The following is a 19,461-nucleotide window of genomic DNA, read 5'->3' as shown; positions in this document are numbered from 1 at the left end:
TCTGGGCGTCCAGGACCCTGGGATTTCCTGCCCATTGCCAGGCCTCTTCAGACCTCTCCCACGGCAGTCAGCGGCTCTGGACTGGCCAGGGGGGAAGGCCGTCCTCACTACCCTCCCACAGCCCACCCTGCCCTCTCCCAGGCCCACCTGCGCCCTTCCCGGTGGGCAGGGTGAAGCCCCAGGCAGCTGGCCATGCCCTAAAGGGAGGCAGGTGGGTGGTCTCAGGTCCTTACCAGCCCTCCCGGCAACCCAGGCCGTGAAGGCGGAGACTGTGTGGGCAGCTGGGTGGGTCGTTGTGTCCCGGGGGCCAGAGCAAGGGCGCCTGCCTGCCAGCGCCCTGCAGAGGCCCACTGGGGACACCCAGCCCTGCCCTCACAGAGGGGGAGCAGGGCCAGAGGGCAGCGCACAGCGGCCACCGAGGCCAGGTGCCGTCCTGGTCACCGGTGCTCAGGGCACTACCAGGACAGGCAGGTGCCCTCCCACCTTACAGGTAGAGAAACCAGGGCGTGTGCTCTGGATGGCAGCCTCACCCAGGCCTCTCCGGGGCACTTTGCTGCCGCCCTGGGGGAGCTCTGCGGTAGCCCCCACTAACTCCGCTGGGCGCGTGGGGCTATTTGGCCGCTGTCCAGGAAACTGCCAGCCCCCGGTGTCTCTCTGGACGGCTGTTTTTCAGAGGCTGGAGGACACCGTCTTGAGTCCCATGGCCAGCAGAGAAGACCGGGCACTGACCGTGCGTGGGGAAGGCTGGCCGGCTTTGCCCACCCCTGTGCCCGCCCGAATCCGTGAGATCGTAGCTGGCAGCCTGAGGGACGAACCACACCAAGGTGACGGGAGGTGGTAGGGGTGACGGTGGGGGTGGGGGTGGGCACCGGGGGAGCCACAGAGCCCTGAGCTGGAGGCTGGCTCGGTGTACCGAGCCCCCGCTCAGCTGGCCCCTCCCGGCCTGTCATCATCTTCCAGTGCGATGGGGCACAGAGCCACACCCTCCCACTGGGTCAGCCACGGGGGTCGTGTGTCCACGCCCACCGTGTGTTTTACGGCCAGCCCGCAAGGACTGTCCGGTGCTGCGTTTGTGTTTGTGCCACATTCGCGACCGCCAGTCTGGACTTCGTCCGTATTTGTTCTTCATTAGATGAGTGAAAATCCTGAAGGCTGACACTCGGGAGGCGCAGGTGCTGAGCAGCCCCGCCCCCGACCTCTGCTCACCCAGCCCGAGGGCCCCCTAGGGCCAGCGCTGTGCAGGAACTGGCTCCAGGCTGGGTCCCCGTGTCACGGCCGCCCAACTGGCCAGGCCACTTGGCCCTAGCTAGCGCTTGTGACTCCCTCATGTGTGGGTCCCAAGACCCCTCGCCGTAGTGAGGGTCTGTCCCGCCCCCCGAGGGAACCAGTGGTTCACCGGGTATATGTTAAGGAAAAGGGAACTCCACTGTGCGCTTAGAAAAGCAACTTCCTACTCGGATGAGATCCGGTTACCCCAGATCAGCAGTTCTCACTGCTTCACAGGGTGTGGGGGGACCCGCTGTGCAGGCCTCGCCCACACCCTCGCTTTTATTGGTTTGGGGCTGTACTGGGGTCAAAGGTAGGAGGTCAGTAGCACGCCCACCAACAGGAGAGGGAGGGAGGCCTCGAGCATGAAGTCCACGTCCCCCACACCGGGGTCTCCCGGGTCAGAACTGGGACCCCTGCTGGAAGATGGGGGCAGGCCAGCAGTGAGAGCCCAGTGGCCGGCCCACAGCCCCACCGTGGAGACAGTGCGCCGTGGCTGAGCAGGTGGGGGGCCCCGGTCCGGCCCCCCTGGCTGACCCTGGGGCCGCACCTGCGCAGGGCTGCGGGAGCCGCCGGCCGTGTCAGCAGGGGTGCAGGAGGAGAACGAGCGGCTGCAGGAGGAGCTGTCCAGGCTGGGGGAGCTGCTGGCCCAGGCAGACGCAGAGCAGGACGAACTGGCCGGCAGGTACCACGCGGTCAGTGCGCGGGTAAGTGCGTGGCAGACGGAGGTGGCAGACTGGCCTGTGGTGAGGCGGTCACCTGTTGGGACTGGCGGCCAGACTGGTGGGACACAGTCTCGGGACACAGAAGGACAGTTCGTCGGCCATGGACACAAACGGCAGACGGGAAAACAGGCTGGAGGCGGGAGGGCGAGAAAAGGAGGGGCGTCCAGGCCCCGCTGCCCCCGAAAGTCCCCCCCTAGATCTCACAGCCCGGCTGAGGACATTGACTCGTGCCCTGGCCACCTGGGAGATTTTGGGGGGCAGCCTGGTCAGTCCTGAGCCCTCGGCCCCGGCACCTCACCTTTGGGGTCTGCTGACGAATTGGCCCCAGCACTCACACAGAGCTTCTAGAGAATTGGCTCGCCCCCCCCCCCACCCCACCTCTACCTTTTCCTGACAGCCGAGGCCAGCACAGACCTCAGAGGACACCTGTGACCCCCTGGGCATCCACAATGCCTTCGGCCACAGCAAGAGACCATTTGGTTATAAGGTGTGGAGGTGGGGGGGCCCCCTGTTGTGTGGACGGGGAAACCGTGGCGGCTAGGTGAAGAAACTTGCCAGGCCAGACCCTCCTTCCGGTGTCTGCGGCTTCTGAGGCAGGACTGGGCCAGGGACGCTCCGTGTGGGGTGCTCAGAGCCCCTGGCTTGTCTGGCTCGGCCCCCACCCCTGCAGTTTTCGGAGTCCTCCTTGCCCTACGTGGCGGGATAGATGACCCCACTTTCCAGATGTGGAAACTGAGGCTCAGAGCAGGCCAGAGCTGCCCAGGGCCGTGCTGCCAGTGTTGGAGCTGAGACCTGAACCAGGGTCCCGCCCTTTCTCCAGCACGACCAGTGGCCGGTGCCAGCCGCCCAAGGGCCCCGGGCCGGCCTCGTGTCCTCCGGGATGCCCGGAGCTACCAGAAATAGGCGGCATCCGCAGCCCCCGGACTGAACACCTGCTCGCACTGCTGCCCCCACCCCTAGCGAGGCCCTCAGGGCAGGACCGCGAGGGCCCCCCTCGCCCCCCGTCAGGGCCAGGAGTACATCAGTGAGCTCGCCTGCCCTCCCTGGCGGTCTGTGGCCTCGGCCCAGTCGTGGGGGTGGGGGGCCTTCCTAGCACAGGGTGGGGAGATGTTGGGAACCAGTGGTGGGAATAGAAGCCAGAAATCCTGCGGACAGATTAGTAAGCCTCATGAGTCAGAACTGAACTCCCAGACCCCGCAGCTCGGCGGACTTGTCAGGCTCCCGCGGGCATCTCAGCCTCCCCTTGGGCAGGCGCCAGCAGGGGCCAGGCCCCCCTCCGCATTACCCCCAAGCAGATGGAGGGGGGGGGTGGGGGTCAGGGGGGAGGTGGGACTGCTTGGTGGGCATCTCCATCCCAGTTGGCATCCCCACAGCCCCTGCCCCGGCCTCTTGGCTCCGCTGGGCTCTCCGGCCCGCCCTCCCTCGTCCTACTGGTGGCCTCCAGGCTCTCCCGGCCTTCCCGGAGCTCGGCCCCCCACCAGCCTGCCTGCTCGGCCCGACGGCCCCTCCCCGGACGCCCCCAGTGTGCTCTGGGTCAGCACGTCTAGGGGCAGCCCCCAGCACCTCCTGCTCCCCTTGGAGCTCTAGGGTCCCCGTGTGCTCAGGCTCCAGCAGGGAGCCAAGAAGGGTGCAGACCTGGCAGGCCTGGTCCAGCTCGGAGGACTCCCCTCCCCACCGGGCCGCTCAGGGTGGGCGTGGTCCCTGCCACGTGCCGGAGGAGGCACTGGGAACACATTCCAGCACAGGCGGTGGGCACGGCCGGAGGGGCGGGACCCCACACGCACTCTGTCTTAGGGGGGCGACCCCAGGCCTGCTCTGCAATTCAGCCATGCTGCCCTGCCCTTTATGAACCGGGCCCCGAGGCCCCCTCCTCAGCCAGCCACGGGCCCCGGGCACGTGGTCAGGGTGTGAACGCCCGCCCGTGGGACCCACCGTGGGCGGGGGCCTGAGCTTCGGCAGACCCAGCCGCGCCTGGACCCCAACCCCGCTGGGGCCTGCGGGGAGCCCTCTCTGCCACCTGTGGGAGGGCTCGGCGCCACAGCCGCCCTGCCTGCTGGCGAGGCGGGTCACGATCGCTCTCCAGCTGCAGGCCCGTCTGGAGACCACCGAGGCTCGGCTGCGGAGGTCGGAGCTGGAGCATAGCGCGGACCTGGAGGAGGCCCTGGGCCGTTTGGAGGCCGCTGAGCAGAGGTGAGCTGGGTGGATGCGGCAGCCGGGGCCACAGGGAACTCGGCCATCACCCCCAGAGGCGGCAGACCCCGCTGTGCCTTGTTCCCGGAGTGACTCCAGGTCAAATTTGCCCGTGGGAGTTGGCCGCAGGCTTGGGGTGGACGGGGCAGGGTGGGCAGAGGACCAGCCTGCCGTGGGCCTCGGGCGTGGGGTGCAGGCCCCCCAGGCCTGAGGGTCCCCCGGCCCTGCTCCCCCACGTCTGCCTCCTCTCGGCCCCACCGCCTGCCGAGGCTGCCGCTCTGGCCAGTACTGCCGGCGGGTCCCCTGAGCTGACTGTGGCCCGTGGTTGGCACAGCCAGTCCGGGGTCCCTGGGGGTGCTGCCCTCAACCCCACCCTTCTTCACACTCCGGCCCTGACTCCCAGGCCCCTTAGGTGCCAAGCCACTCTGACGTCACGGGCAGGGGCTCATCCGTTCACTGTTGGCAAGCATGGGTCATGGCCCGGCACCCCCAGGGGTAACCTCAGCCCTCCAGAGGTGGCCCCCGAACCCCCAGGCTCCAGGACACCGTCCCTGGAAAGGGAGAACATGTCTCCACACTGCAGGGACGGCAGCCAGTGGGGCTGAGCCCCTGAGCACGGCTGCGTCTCCAGACCTGGGGGAGGTTAGGACACGTGTGGACTACTTCCCGTTACTCGCTTTGTCCTCGGGGACTCTGGAAAAAGAAGGAGAGTGCTGGGAAGCATTTGGAAAACCAGTTTTCCAAAAACAGCTCGGGGGGGGGGGGGCGGAGGTGGGAGGTAATACCCCAGGAGGAGGGTGATGCCTGAGTTGCAAAGAGGAACAGAGAAGGTCTTTTCTGTGGCCCCGAAGCCTGGCTGGGAGGGCTGGCTCTTGGATACCGGCTCCACCCAGCTCGGCTGCTTTCGGTGGAGAAAGGCCTCCACGGTAACAGGGGGGCTGCCGCCTTCAGGGGATTGGGGGGGGCGTGCCTGACTCCCTCTCTGCATTGCCCTGCCCCTTCCCCCCAGGCCCGTCCCTCAGCTCCCAGCGCTGCCCCTCTGAGCAGTCTGTCTGAGGGCTCCCCTCGGCACGAGGGACGGAGACGGCCGAGGTGGTACGGTTGTGGACGTGGCCAGGAGAGCCCGTGTTGCGGGGGAGGGAGAGCAGGCATCCCAGAGAAGGAGGAGGGGGCCAGGGTGGCACTCAGAAATTGGCCCCAGTTGGGGGAGCCATCGGGGACTCATTGCGGGTGGCCAGTGCTGCTTAGGAGCGGTTGCGGCCTTCGGGCCTGAGCCGGGTCGGCTGGGTCTCAGGGAGCCTTTCTAGAAGCCCCGGGCCGTGGCCGAGCTGCTGTGGTGTCTGCCCGTCCAGGAGCACGGGGCTCTCCCAGGTGAACACCCTTCTGCGGGAGCAGCTGGGGCACATGAAGAAGGCCAACGACAGGCTGGCCGAGGAGCTGGCCAGGACGACGGACGGCGTACTCCATCTTCGGGGCCAGCTGGAGCTGACGGAGGCACGGCGCCGGGCAGAGACACAGGTGCTTTGCCCGCTCCTGCCCGTCGGCAGGGGACACCTGATCCGGCGCTTTGGCTGGCGGTAGGGGGTAGGCAGTGGGGACCAGGACAGGGTGAATTGGCTCCCACTGTGGTTCCCCTCACCACCCCCCCAGGGGGCAAGGCCGCTGACCTCCTGCCGCACCATGTTCGGCCTTCGGCTGGGCCCCTGCAGTCTACTTTGTGGGGGACGCTAGGGTAAGGAGACCCTTCCTTGAGAAAAGGCGAGCAGGACCCCAAGAACAGACTTGGAAAGTAGAACAAGGTCACAGGGCCACGTCCTGCCCCATTTTTGAGAGAGGTGGTCTCCGTGGGCCCGACTCCTTGCCGTGTCCTGACTGCAAGGGCGGGGGCCACACCATTGCTCCCAGCCCGTGGCCAGGGCCAGCAGGGCCCCCTGCTGTGACCTTGCCCCCTGTCAGTTTTCTGAATCCCTAAGTCCTTCCGGGGGCTCAGGGCACAGTGCTCCGGGCACAGCCTCAGCCGGTGGTCACCGATGGCAAGACCCCTGGCGGGAGCCGGGGCAGATGCCTGACACAGATGATGCCCCCCCCAGGTCTCCCCACAGTAGGCTGGTGAGCACCGAGTGAAAAGAGGCCTTCATGCGCTGATGTGTCACCGGACCCGGGCCCTGGAAAGGGGCATGGCCGGGGGCAAGGCAGGCTCTGTAGCTGCAGCCATCCCTGAAGGGGCGCAGGTGTCCCCACGGCCTTCCGCCTGTCCTCTGCAGGCACCACTGGCAGGATTCCTCCCAGACGCTGCCTGGAAAACGGCCTCCTCCAGGGAAAGGAGGCCGAGATGGCCCCTGCGGGCCTGGGCCTCGGGCCGACCCTACACAGACATCCCTCCGCAAGCCCCCCGGTCCCTGCACCTCCCACCAGGGAGCAGGTGGGGGGCCCTGTGCCCAGCCCTCTGTGGCTGCTGTTGCCATCAGAGGCTGGGGGTGCCCCCTGCTGCCCAGAAGGGGAGGGCGCCAGGCAGGCCGCCCCAGGCGTAACCAAGGGTGTGTGTCACTCAGAGGGCCACGTCCATCATCACATCACAGGGGAGGAGCTGATGGCAGGACCCCCCCCTCCCGCCCTCCGTGAGGCAGGGGGCGTGTTCGAGGCAGCCCCTCCTCCTCTCACTGCGGGCTTGTGACCGCTGAGTGGAAACAAGGCCCCTGGATGCCGGGTCTCAAGTTGGGTTTGTCGAGGGTCTTTATCTCCCCCTCCTTGAAAGGACGTCCCGCTGGTCAGCGCGTGTTTTCTCCCAGTGCTTTAAAGACCCTTGTCTCTGTCTCCTCCCCCGTCGCCGCCCAGCGCTCGGCTCCAGGCGCCTGTGACTCCGTTGGACTCCTCGCACAGGCGATCTGTCCTCTCCCCTGGCTGCTGGAAGATCCCGCTTTGACTTTGCTGTTCTGCAGTTTTTACTAGCGTGTGTCTATGTGCGGCTTTCTTTTTGTTTATCCTGCCTCGGATTCACCAGGGTTCTGTGTCTTCTGTTATTTTTGGAACGTAGCGCTTCCCCCTCTGGGCCCTGCCTGTGCTCACGCTCTCTCCTCCCCGACTTGGTGGCTCCGCCCACAGCCATCTGAACCTTCGTGTCTGCTTTCTTTGTGTCACCCTGGCTTATACTCTAGATAATTTCTTCAGATATACCTACTTGGTCAGTAATTTTGTCTTCGGCGTCCAATTTCTGTTAAACCTGCCTGCTTTGCTTAAATCCCAAATACCGTGTTTCTCATCTTTAAGGATTCTGGTTGATTCTCTTCCAAATATCTTACACTTAACTCATGGTCAAGCTCCTGGTTTACTTGCTGATGCAAATTAAATAGTTATGTTCCAAGCTGTGCCTGATGTTCTGACGTCCAAGTTCTTTAAGGTTAGTGCTGTTTCCTTGTGTCTTTAGTGATTTAAAAAAATTTTTCTTAAACCAAAAGCTGCTTATTTTTCTCGCAACTTTGTGAAAGTTCTTCGAAACCTAGAGTGGATGTGGCATCTTCCAGAAAGGATTTCCGTTCACTTCTGACAAGTACCCGGGGCTCTAACAGGCTTTGGACCTGTTAGAATTGAAGCAAATTTTCAACCTGAGTTTTTTTTAAACCGCCCAGGTTATGTGAATTCAGGTGGCATAAAGGTTGATGTGTGGTTCCAAATCCAGAGGGGAGATTTTTCTCCTTCCTGTCTTACCATTCAGGCTGGTCACAGAACACCACAGACCGGGGGTTGGAGAGGGGTGCTACGTTACGCTAACGTCTATCTCTCACGGTTCTGGAAGCAGGAAGGCCACGATCAAGGTGGGAGACTGTTCAGTGTGTGATGCTCCCCGGGTCGGAGATAGCACCTTCTCCCCGTAACCACACACGGTGGAGGGGGCGAGGGAGCGCTCTGGGGCCCTTTTATAAGGGCACTAACTCCATCATGAGGGTGGAGCCTGAAAGCCCCCCCTCCAAATACAGTCCCACCAGCGATTAGGTTTCAACATAGGATTTCAGGGGACGCAAACATTCTGTGTCCCCGGGCCTTCTCACAGTGCCCTGTGGGCAGGGCCGTGAGCACGTGTGAGTGCAGACGTGTGCACCTGTGTGTCCTGTTCGGTCAGCTCCGGCACACCCTCCAGAGAGATCTCACTCGCGAGTGTGGGCAGACTCCATCTCTGGATGGGCCCCACGCTTTCCTCTGCATCCCAAGCCCCTGTGGTCAAGGAGGCACGTTCAAGTTGCTCAGTTTGGCAAGAGGCTGGCTGCCGATGTTCCTCTCAAGTTCCTGACCTCGCCGGTTTCTGGCCTCAGTGCTCCCTAGCGTGTGGGTCGGGGGTCCCTGCCCGAGTGCTCCCTACCACGTGGGCCAGCCCAGCCTGCACTCAGGGAGCTGTGAAGCCTGGAATCTGATGTAGCTAATCGCTGTTATTGGACGGGCCCGTCCAGGCATCCGGTACTGAAAGGCATGTCTGATTCCTGCTCTTTGCTGATCACAATGGGGTTTGGGAGGTGCAGTGCGAGTGCACAGAGGACCCCGGCCCCGGGCACGAAGGGGCTTTCCCTGCAGAAGGCCTACAGGGCTTGGGTGGGGGGGGGGGGACCGCAGATGTGGGGTCAGGACAGGGGTTGCAGCAGAGGCTCTGTGAAGGTTGGAGAGTGTGTGGGTCTTGAGAGCTGGGAAAGGTGAGGTCACTCTGTGTCAGGAAGCAGCCAGGCTGCGCTGTGACAGGCAGGGGACAGAAGGGTGTGGGAAAGCACTGGGCATGCGGTGAGCCCTCTGGGGGTCCCGGAAGTCAGCACTCAGGACGCAGCCCAGGGACCAGGGACAGGGAAGGTGGCATGGAGACTCAGGACGCCGGGGCTTCAGCTCAGTTCTCTGAAAGGCTGGTGCCACTGGCCACACATGGCTCTGTCCCGTTCCCGCCTCCACTCTCCCCTCTTCCCCCGCCGCCCCACCGTCCTGCTGTAGCCTCCTGCTCCGCCATTACTCCCCATTCACTCTGCCCCGTCTTAGCGGGCGGCTTCCCCACTGCCTCGCCATGCGCTCTGAGTGGTAGAGGCTTCTGTGTCCCTGGACGTGTTGGGGCCCCCCTAGAGTGACAGCTGCTGTCCTGGTGCTGGACGAAGGGGGGAAACCTGGCCTCCCCACCCCCCCTCATGCTGGGAGTGGGGTGGCTGCTGAGGGTCGCCAAGTACCTCCCACCCCGGCGGGGAGACCAGGCTGGGTGAATCCCAGGTCGGGGCAGGAGCTGGATGCGGCCCCCTCCCCAGGTCCGCGAGGTGGGGGAGTGAGCACTGCCCCCTGGAGCAGGGGATCTGCACCTTTTGGGAAGACGAGCCCCTGGGAAAAGGGGCTGCAGAGCCACAGGCGGTATGGGTGTGCTCCCCACAGAGGACCCGGGAGAGGCGGTGTGGAGAGGCCGGTGGGGTTGCAGGCTGCACTCGCCTCGCACGCCTGAGCAGACTCAGGCCTCTTGCTCGCAGATCCGGCGCACACGCTCGGGGGGGTCCCAGGACTTCCTCCTCCTGTGGAGACAGGTCACCGCACTCCGCGCACAGCTGGCCGAGCTGCGCACGACCGCAGAGAGGTAACGCCATAGGGTCCACCGGGCGGTGGGGGAGATGGGGCGTCCGGACTTGTCTGGACCTCGCACTGGCCCCACAGGTGCGGTGAACAGGCAGGAGGGGCGGGTGGCGGGGGGAGAAGCAAGAATGGACAGACCAAGATGGACAAGGGTGCAAGGGAGAGAGGACAGCGGGGCAGGCCAGCTGGGGGGCCGCCGCAGAGGGGGAGCTTCAGGGGCCCTGGGATCCCTCCGGCACCTCACACAGGTCTGACCTGGGAGCCTCGAGGTACAAGACAGCACCCCCATTCGCACAGGGGGAGGCTGAGGGTCAGAGGGCCGGCGTCCTGATGGAGGCACACAGCCCGGCCGGTCTGGCCCGGCCCGGCCCCTGCTCGCCCTCCCTGGCTGTGACGAGGGGACAGTGCACACCTGGTGGTGGGGGCTTCTCCTGAGGATGGCCGGGGAGGGGGCTGCCGTGGGAGAGGGCGGGCCGATGTGACGGGATCCTGCCCTCCCCCCGGACGGTCCCGAGGCTCAGCAGGGGGTGCTGCTCTGGCCTCCCAGGGCTCTCACCGACATGCGCGTGGAGATGGCCAGGACAGCCGGGCGCCTGCAAACGGCCTGCCTGGCCCTGGGCTCCAGGCTGCGGCTGGCGGCCAGCAGTGCGGCGGGCGCCCTGGAGCGGCGGCTGCGGGACCAGGTGCGGGAGACGCTGCAGCTGCAGGGCCGCTGGGACGCAGAGAAGGTGGCGCTCCAGGCCAGGTGGGTGCTGGGGGCCCGAGGGTGGACGGAGGCGGGGGAAGGGCCGCCCCGCCCTGTCCTGTCTCCCGGGCGGCTGCCGGTTCTGAGACTCAGGCCCGTGGCCGGTGCACAGCTTTGCCTCGTGATCTGCACCCAGCATCCTGCTTCTCCCACCCTGCTGGCAGCCCAGGGACGGTCCCCAGGTCACTGGGCTCACGCGACCCTAACCCACCCCCCCCCCCCCCGAGGCCAAGGTACAGCTCCCGACATCCGAGGGCTTCCGTGAACACTGCAGCGGGCATGTCTCTGCTGTTCCCAGAAGGGAAACTTTCAGGCCTAAGAGCACCTTCCTGCAAAGGGGGGACGCCTGTTTGAGACAGACCATTTAAGAAACTGAGGCAGGTAGAGGTGGAGTCTGTAAGCACAGAAGGTTCTGGACACAGAACCCACGTCTGCAGCTCAGAAATCTCTTGAGAGCAGCTTCAGCAGGAAATGGGGGGACAGCTCCCTGGGGAGGCCTCACCTACCGGCCCCAGGGCACAGTTCCACAGAACCGAGGGGTCTGGGGCTCCCTTGGCCACAAACACCTGCCAGGCTGAGGGGAAGAAATCTGTCCCGCCCTCAGGGGGTGAGTTGAGTGAAACGAACCCTGACTAGCCCCAAAGGAGCATGGTTGCAGGGCCCGGGGATGCCAGATGGCCCAGCTCAGCCTGCAGGGGCAGCTCTGCCGGGCCTGAGCGGAACACCCCAGGACTACAGGAAGGGAGACCCCGGGGCCACAGGAAGGGAGACCCCAGGGCCACAGGAAGTGAGAGCCACGGGCCCCAGGAGGTGAGAGCCAGGGGGCCACAGGAAGGGAGACCCCAGGGCCACAGGAAGTGAGAGCCAGGGGGCCACAGGAAGGGAGACCCCAGGGCCACAGGAAGGGAGACCCAGGGGCCACAGAGGGGAGACCCAGGTCTTTGAGAAGAAGGTGGCTCCCGGGCAGGAAGGGACAGTAACGTCACCTGCTGTTAGACTTACAGCACTGGACGTGATCCAGGCAGAGGAAGCCGCTGGGCCAAGGGCCCAGAAGTGGCTGCTTGCATCTGTTGTCCCCTATGGACAGGGGCAAGGCCTCAGGAAGCCACTGGCCATGAAGCTGGAGGGCAGAGTCAGGGTCAGGGTGAGGGTCTTGAATGCTGAACTCTCATTCTGCACTTGGCTCCAGAGACAGTGGGGGCCACCGAAGGCTCTAGAGCAGAAGAGAAGCGTCTGGTCAGACAAGGGACTAAGGCCCACTCAGACAGAGGCGGCCACAGCACAGGAGGGATCTGGACACCGCCTGGACATCTTCGGGGCCCACGTATGCTCTGGGCTTTGTTCTCTGCTCTGACAACCCCTCCCCCAACGCCCGACTTTTCTCCAGACTCTCTGAGCAGACGCTGTTGGTGGAGAAGCTCACAGAACAAAACTCGAAGAAGGAGAGAACCATCTCTTCCCTCAAAATGGATGTCCAGAAACTGGTGCGTGGGGCTGAGAAGAGGCAGGTGCAGGGCGGGGGTCCACCTGCCGGCCCCGCTGAGGAGTCTGCTCCGGCCGCAGGAGTCCCGGCGCAGCGGAGGCCAGAGGGCAGCGGACACTTTGGAGGACCAAGTTGAAGCCCTACAGCGTGTCTTGAAGAGCATCACAGAGGTGCTGGCCCATCTTGGTCCTTCCCGCGGTAAAGCAGAGGATGAACCGTAGGATCCCGATGGTCCCGGCTGAGCCCTGACATCGTGATCTGGAAGGTCCCCATGTGGCCACAGCCCTGAGCTCTCTCCCCTCCGTCCCTTCCTCTCTGAACCCTGAAGGTGGCCCAGGAAGACGCAGGGTGCCCGGAGCGGGCGTGCAGCGGCGGTCCCGAAGCTCAGGAGGCACAGGGCCAAGTGCGGAGGCCCGGGAGCTCTGCGTCCCCCCACCGCGGGGTGTCCCCACCGCGGGCCCGCGCCCTGGACGCCCTGCACCCCGCACTGCAGGCTGTGCACGCGGCTATCGAGAGGTGGCGGCTGCTGGAGCAGGTGGGCGGCCTCAGTCCACACGGGCCCCGGAGGCGAAGCAGTGGCCTGGTCTCCACCAGGCGCAGCTTTGAAACCCAGGCCGGAAGTGCCATTACAGGGCCTGCTGGTGGCTCGCCCGGGGGCCACAGGAAGGGGGACCTGGGTGCCCCAGACGGGAGCCAGGGGTCTTTGAGAGGAAGGGTCTCCGCGTGGCCTGCCCCCAAGCCCTACAGTCCCAGGGAGGGGGTCCCCATCTTAAGTGCATCTTTCCTGGGGGAGTCTGTGGTCAAGGCCTCCGCAGGCCAGAGTGACTCACGCCGCGCCCCCTCCTCGGGGCAGGAGCTGCGCCTGCAGCTGGGGTCCTCCCAGGCGGTGGCAGCCAGGCTCCGGGAGCAGCTGTCGGAGGCCCAGCGGGAGCTGCAGGCCTCAAGGAGGCTCCTACAGGAGCGGGCGCAGGAGCAGGTGCGGGAGCCCGAGGACCTCCTGCGCGAGCTGGAGGCGCAGAGCCGCGAGGCACAGCGCTGCAGGGCGTCCAGCGAGCTCTTGCAAAGGTGACCGGAGGGCTGAGCAGGGCGGGCCGGGCAGTGCCAGCCTGGGGGGCCCTCCCCCATAAGGCCTGCCCACAGGCCACAAAGAGGGTCCCATCCCCAGGACGGAAACCGCTCCTGGCAAGGCCACCTCCCTTGGCCTGGCCTTGTCCCCGCAGCCCCGGGCCTGCTCTGAGTCCCTTTTCCCTCGTCTGGGGCCGTCTGGGCCCTGCCGCTGCCCAGGACGCAGCTTCCCAAAGCCCAGGCTGAGGGTGTGCCCTGCCCGTGCTGCTGCATCCCCAAAGTGCAGCCCAGCTCCACTTCCACGTGCTCTCCCACCTCCCGCTCCCCCCTGACCCCCAGGACTCCTGCCAGGGGTCCCACTCATCCTTCAGAAATGGTCCCTACATCCCTGACCCCTTCCCTCCTCATCGTTGGGGTGGCCTGAGGGCCCCCCTGGTGTGTCCTGTGGGTCCGGTGGCCCGTGGTGCGGTTGGCTGCGAGGCTTTCTGGATGCTTCCGGACACATCTTGCTGCCCTGGGGTTGGTGGGAGTGGGGAGGTGTGGGACAGGAATCCCTCGGGGCCTCACAGTCCTGAGTGAGGGGTTAGATGGGGCTTCCCAAATCCACACTCTGCGTGAGCTGGGCTGTGGGAGGCCGGCAGGCTCTGGCTGGAGGAGCTGGGGGGCTTCCAAAGGAGCAGGACAGGGAGCAGGTAAGGCTGCTTCCACTCTTCACCCCTGGGGGAGCGGGACACCTCCCCGGGGAGGCCCCTTCTCTGCACGGCCTGACTGCCCTCAGTGCTGAGACAGGAGGTCTGAGGAAAACAGAGCCCCAGCCCTCCTCCAGAAGCGCCCAGGGAAAGACCAGCAGAGGGGCTGGCCTGGTGGGGGCATGGCACCACGGGGGGCTGTGGAGGGCTCCCTGGAGGGTGGACGCCTTCCCAGGGCCAGATGGGAGCAGAGGTGGGAGCGCAAAACCGCGAGAGCAGGGTGAGGTTGATGTGGGCCATCACTCTGAGGAGCAGAGGGCCGTGGGGCCCCGGGGGCGTTTAGCAGGGGCACGGCCTTCTAAAGCCATGGCTTGGAGGGGCTGGTCTGGCTGCTGGCGGCCAAGCTGCAGCATCTGGGGACAGGTGGGCAGGCCAGGGTGGGGCCCCCTGTGTAGGGAGGAGGAGGGGCCGGATCCAAGGGGCACGCGGGAAATGGAAGCTTCAGGGGCGAGGGCCCGAGGGGGAGCAGCTAAGATTCAGATTCCCGGATGATGGGTGGCAGCGGAGAGGGCTCAGGGATGGGTCAGCCAGCGAGCACAGCTTTGCACGGGTGCTAGATCTCAAGGGCCTGGGGCCCCCGTCAGGGCGAGGTGAACAGGACAAGCCGATGTGGAATCTAGGGAGATACCAGGCAGAGGAGGGGACCCTTCCTTCCAGCTGAGTTCTGCAAGGACCAGCTGAGCTTGGACCGTGGTGGCTGAGGGCTGAGCACAGGACGTACCAGGCAGCAAGACCCCTGATTGCTTTCAGGCCCGCACAACCTCCAGGAGGGGACAGGCCCACCAGGGGCCACCCCAGTATGGAAGGCTGGCTGGGGCTGGGGACGCTTGGGTCTCTCTTGCTCCCCACCTCGCTTCCCCAGGCTGCTGCCCTGAGCGGCCCCCGGGGTCAGGTGCCCACCTTGCCCTGTCCGTGCTCCTGGCACCCGGCCAAGCCTTGACTATGCCCAGTGAGGGTCCCTCGGCTCCCCTTCCCTGGACGCATGTCCTGGGGCTGCCCCAACCTCTGCCTCCCCTGCTCCCAGAGAGAAAAGGGCTCTGGAAACGGCGGTGGAGGAGATGAGAGGGAAGGCGGCCTGTGCAGACGCAGAGAAGCAGAGGCTGGAAGCCGAGAACACGGAGCTGCACAGGAGCCTCCTGCTGTGGGCGGAACAGAAGGAAGAGCTGGTGCAGCAGGGCGAGCGGGGCCGCCGGGAGCTGGAGACCAGGTGGGCGGGGCCGCGGGGAGCTGGAGACCAGGCGGGCGGGGCCGCGGGGAGCTGGAGACCAGGTGGGCGGGGCCGCGGGGAGCTGGAGACCAGGTGGGCGGGGCCGCCGGGAGCTGGAGACCAGGTGGGCGGGGCCGCCGGGAGCTGGAGACCAGGTGGGCGGGGCCGCCGGGAGCTGGAGACCAGGTGGGCGGGGCCGCGGGGAGCTGGAGACCAGGTGGGCGGGGCCGCGGGGAGCTGGAGACCAGGTGGGCGGGGCCGCCGGGAGCTGGAGACCAGGCGGGCGGGGCCGCCGGGAGCTGGAGACCAGGCGGGCGGGGCCGCCGGGAGCTGCAGACCAGGCGGGCGGGGCCGCGGGGAGCTGGAGACCAGGCGGGCGGGGCCGCGGGGAGCTGGAGACCAGGTGGGCGGGGCCGCGGGGAGCTGGAGACCAGGTGGGCGGGGCCGCCGGGAGCTGGAGACCAGGTGGGCGGGGCCGCGGGGAGCTGGAGACCAGGTGGGCGGGGCCGCCGGGAGCTGGAGACCAGGTGGGCGGGGCCGCCGGGAGCTGGAGACCAGGTGGGCGGGGCCGCCGGGAGCTGGAGACCAGGTGGGCGGGGCCGCGGGGAGCTGGAGACCAGGTGGGCGGGGCCGCGGGGAGCTGGAGACCAGGTGGGCGGGGCCGCGGGGAGCTGGAGACCAGGCGGGCGGGGCCGCCGGGAGCTGGAGACCAGGCGGGCGGGGCCGCCGGGAGCTGGAGACCAGGCGGGCGGGGCCGCCGGGAGCTGGAGACCAGGCGGGCGGGGCCGCCGGGAGCTGGAGACCAGGCGGGCGGGGCCGCCGGGAGCTGCAGACCAGGCGGGCGGGGCCGCGGGGAGCTGGAGACCAGGCGGGCGGGGCCGCGGGGAGCTGGAGACCAGGTGGGCGGGGCCGCGGGGAGCTGGAGACCAGGTGGGCGGGGCCGCCGGGAGCTGGAGACCAGGCGGGCGGGGCCGCCGGGAGCTGGAGACCAGGCGGGCGGGGCCGCCGGGAGCTGCAGACCAGGCGGGCGGGGCCGCGGGGAGCTGGAGACCAGGCGGGCGGGGCCGCGGGGAGCTGGAGACCAGGTGGGCGGGGCCGCGGGGAGCTGGAGACCAGGTGGGCGGGGCCGCCGGGAGCTGGAGACCAGGTGGGCGGGGCCGCGGGGAGCTGGAGACCAGGTGGGCGGGGCCGCCGGGAGCTGGAGACCAGGTGGGCGGGGCCGCCGGGAGCTGGAGACCAGGTGGGCGGGGCCGCCGGGAGCTGGAGACCAGGTGGGCGGGGCCGCGGGGAGCTGGAGACCAGGTGGGCGGGGCCGCCGGGAGCTGGAGACCAGGTGGGCGGGGCCGCCGGGAGCTGGAGACCAGGCGGGCGGGGCCGCCGGGAGCTGGAGACCAGGCGGGCGGGCCGCCGGGAGCTGCAGACCAGGCGGGCGGGGCCGCGGGGAGCTGGAGACCAGGCGGGCGGGGCCGCGGGGAGCTGGAGACCAGGTGGGCTGGGGCGGGTGAGGGGGGGCGCATCACGCCCCTCAGCCTCAGTGTCCCCCACCACCAACAGGGCCACCCCTTTCCCAGGCTCATCTACAGGAGAGGGGGTGCCTGATGGGGCGGCAGGGGCAAAGTGTTCTCCAGACTCCTCCAGGCTGGGCCATCACCCCACACCCACACACCTGCCCCGACGTCCTGCCCCAGGCGCACTCCCCACCCCTCGGGGGCAGATCTGCCACCCTGGGCCCAGCAGAGATGGGTGCCGTGAGCCGTGCGTGCACACGCACACACACTCCTCACCCTGGGTGTCAGGGTATGGACCAAGAACACCACCGCACCCCCAGCCCTGAAGCAGGACCCACGAACCCCCTGGCCCTGCAGGGGCTCCTGGGCTGCGAGGGAGCTGCAGGTCATCACCCCGCCCATTGTGCCCCCTCCATCTTGCCCTGAAGTGACCTCACACTCTCTGCCCTCTGGTTTCCGGACCTCAGTCAAGGGCGCCTGGAGCAGCTGGAGGAGAAGGTCTCAGGGCTCAAGAAGGAGCTGGTGTCCGCCCAGGAGGCGCTGAACTCGGCCCGGCTGCAGAGGGACGTTCTGGAGAGCGAGAGGGAGGGTCTGCACAGAGCCCTGGCCCGGGTACACTTCCATGCCTGGCCCTCTGCCACCATCTGCTGGGGCCCACCTCCCCCCACTCACTTGTCTCCTCCCGCTGCTGCGGCCTCAGTCCATCCGCAGAGTTCCCAAAGCCACCCGGGGTAGGGGGTGGGGCTCCTGGGCCTCCAGGCAGTGGGCACCGGCCTACCCTCCCTGACCCCTAGCCACACCCGCCTCTCTGTGCCCTCTCCCTTGCTCACCCTGCCACCTCTCCTGGATGCAGCCTGACTACCCAGGGGCCCATCGTGTGTCTCAGAGGCCCCCCCCCACCCTGCCCCACCCGGAGCTTCGGCTCGCATGCCTCCCTCCACAACGCGGGGCTCGCTCCCTCCCCAGCACCGACAGCTCTGACGTCGTCGGGGTGACATCCGCCCCCCCCCCCCCCGCCCCAGGCCGAGTCCAGCAACACTGACCTGGAGCTGCTGGTGACCCGGCTGAAGTCGGAGGGTGTGGAGCAAAGGGACTCCCTGGCCAAGATGGCCGCCCTGACGGAGGGGCTGGCTCGGGACAAAGGCGCCCTGGGCCACCAGGTCCTGCAGGTGAGGCGAGGGCCCCGGGCTGCCCGTGCGGCTGAGCCCAGGTCCCCCTGGCGACCCCGCGTCTCCACTCCTCCATTCCTGCGCGGAGAGCGGGTGTGGGGGGGAGGCCCAGGGGCACAGGGGTGCCTGCCAGGCCCGCGGGACTGAGGGTGCGCGTGGCGCGTGGCGCACGGGCCCGGACGCGGACCCCTCCCTGTCCCCACGCGCGGCAGCTGGAGCAGGAGCGGGAGCAGCTGCGGGAGCGGCAGAAGGCTCTGGAGCAGGAGCGGGCGGGTGCCCTGGAGCGGCTGGCGCGGGCGGAGCAGCAGCTGGGGCCGGTGCAGCAGGCCTGCGGGCGCCTGGAGGAGCGGCTGCAGGGGCGGGAGGCCGCCTTCGAGCGCCAGAGGGCCCGGCTGCAGGAGCAGGTGGGCCAGGTGAGGCGTCCGCGGGGCTGCCCCTGCCCGTCTGGGGTGTGGAGGGTCACGGGGCACCTTCAGAAGTCCGGCGGGCTCGGGGCACCAGGGACTTCCGGCTGCAAAGCTAACAGCCTTGGCTAGACTCAAAGCCGGCGTGGAAGAGGGCTCCCCGGAGGTGGTGGCAGCGGTGGCGGAAGTGGGGGGGGGTTGGTAGAGGGTAGAGACGGGGGATGGGGGGGAGGGGAGCTGCAGAGGACGCTTACATAGGGCCTGCCCTGGCCCCTGGTTTCCACACGCTTGGGGGTCAAGGGCTTCATGGCTTCCCTCTTTGTGTCGTTTCTCTCCTCCCGGACCACGTCCCCACTTACCGTGGGCTCGTTCACAGACGGGGCATTCTCGGACCTTCTGTGGACGCCAGGCTCTGGCCCAGCACGGGCTCCGGGGAGCGCCACTGAGCGGGGTTGCTTTCTTCTAGTCCCAGCGTGTTGCCCCGCGTGGAGCCCTGTGCTGGCAGCCTTGTGCCCCGGGCGGCATTCAGACCGCATGTCCCCTGCCTCCCCTGGGACTCGGCTCGGCCTCCCTCAGTGTCTCAGGTTCTGTCCCATCTCTTCCGGTCGGTCGCCGGTTCCCCCTTCTTTCACTGAAGTGTGAGTTACACTCAGGGAGCCCGTGCACGGTTCAGCGAGTTGTGACGGTTGTGTGCATCGTGTAGCAAGCACCCAGGAGACGTGGACGGTCTCCCCTGGCCCTGGGGTCAGCACCGTCCCAGGCAGCCTCTGCTCTGACGTGCCCCCCCCACCCCCCGCAGCCTCCCACACTGGCTTCACCTGTGGCAGAACCTCAGGTTTTGTGTCCACCTTCTCTCTCAAGGGGATGTCTTTGCAAGTTCTGACATTGTTAGGTGTATCAAGTGGAGGGGGGTGCTGACAACACAGTAATATTCCGTTGTACAAATAAGTCACATTCACTCACCCATTTACTTGCTGCTGGACATTTGGGTTGTTTCCAGTTTGGGGCTGTAATGGACAAGACTGCTGTGAACATTGGTGCACAAGTTATGTACATATTTGGGAGTGAAATTGTCCGGTGCTAGGTGTGCGTTGAACTTAATAAGAAACTGCCAAACAACTTTCCAAAGCGATTGTATTACTTTATTCTACTGCCAGCAGCACAGTGTGGGGGGGACGAGGGGGTTCCAGGTGCTCCTCAGACTTGTCAACGTTTGGCATCATCAGTTTTTGCTTTTTAGCTATTTTGTGTGTGTGAAGCTAGGTACCGTTGTGGTTTTAATTCTCATTTCCTGGATAACAAATGGTGTTGAGCACATTTTCATATGCTTATTGGAAATTTGTATACCTTATTTTGTCAAGTGTCTGTTC

General features: G+C 66.6%; 1 protein-coding gene across 1 annotated transcript in view; it reads left to right on the top strand.

Moving 5' to 3' along the window:
• The first annotated feature begins 700 nt into the window (after positions 1-700).
• Positions 701-19,461, top strand: part of CROCC2 (ciliary rootlet coiled-coil, rootletin family member 2) — a 57,709-nt gene continuing 38,948 nt past the window's right edge. The window contains exons 1-14 of the mRNA XM_047084943.1: positions 701-824; positions 1,768-1,770; positions 1,825-1,973; positions 4,075-4,181; positions 5,534-5,699; positions 9,662-9,765; positions 10,309-10,506; positions 11,894-11,990; positions 12,318-12,524; positions 12,843-13,054; positions 14,828-15,010; positions 16,986-17,130; positions 17,541-17,687; positions 17,900-18,100. Coding sequence (XP_046940899.1) covers positions 701-824; positions 1,768-1,770; positions 1,825-1,973; positions 4,075-4,181; positions 5,534-5,699; positions 9,662-9,765; positions 10,309-10,506; positions 11,894-11,990; positions 12,318-12,524; positions 12,843-13,054; positions 14,828-15,010; positions 16,986-17,130; positions 17,541-17,687; positions 17,900-18,100 — 2,043 coding nt within the window. The remainder of the gene's footprint in view (positions 825-1,767; positions 1,771-1,824; positions 1,974-4,074; positions 4,182-5,533; positions 5,700-9,661; positions 9,766-10,308; positions 10,507-11,893; positions 11,991-12,317; positions 12,525-12,842; positions 13,055-14,827; positions 15,011-16,985; positions 17,131-17,540; positions 17,688-17,899; positions 18,101-19,461) is intronic.

The sequence above is a fragment of the Lynx rufus genome, unplaced genomic scaffold, assembly GCF_022079265.1.
Source record: "Lynx rufus isolate CCGP_SWC_20201006 ecotype Redwood Valley unplaced genomic scaffold, mLynRuf1.p SCAF_2, whole genome shotgun sequence".
Lineage (NCBI taxonomy): Eukaryota > Metazoa > Chordata > Mammalia > Carnivora > Felidae > Lynx > Lynx rufus.
This window is presented reverse-complemented; position numbering and strand designations above follow the sequence as displayed.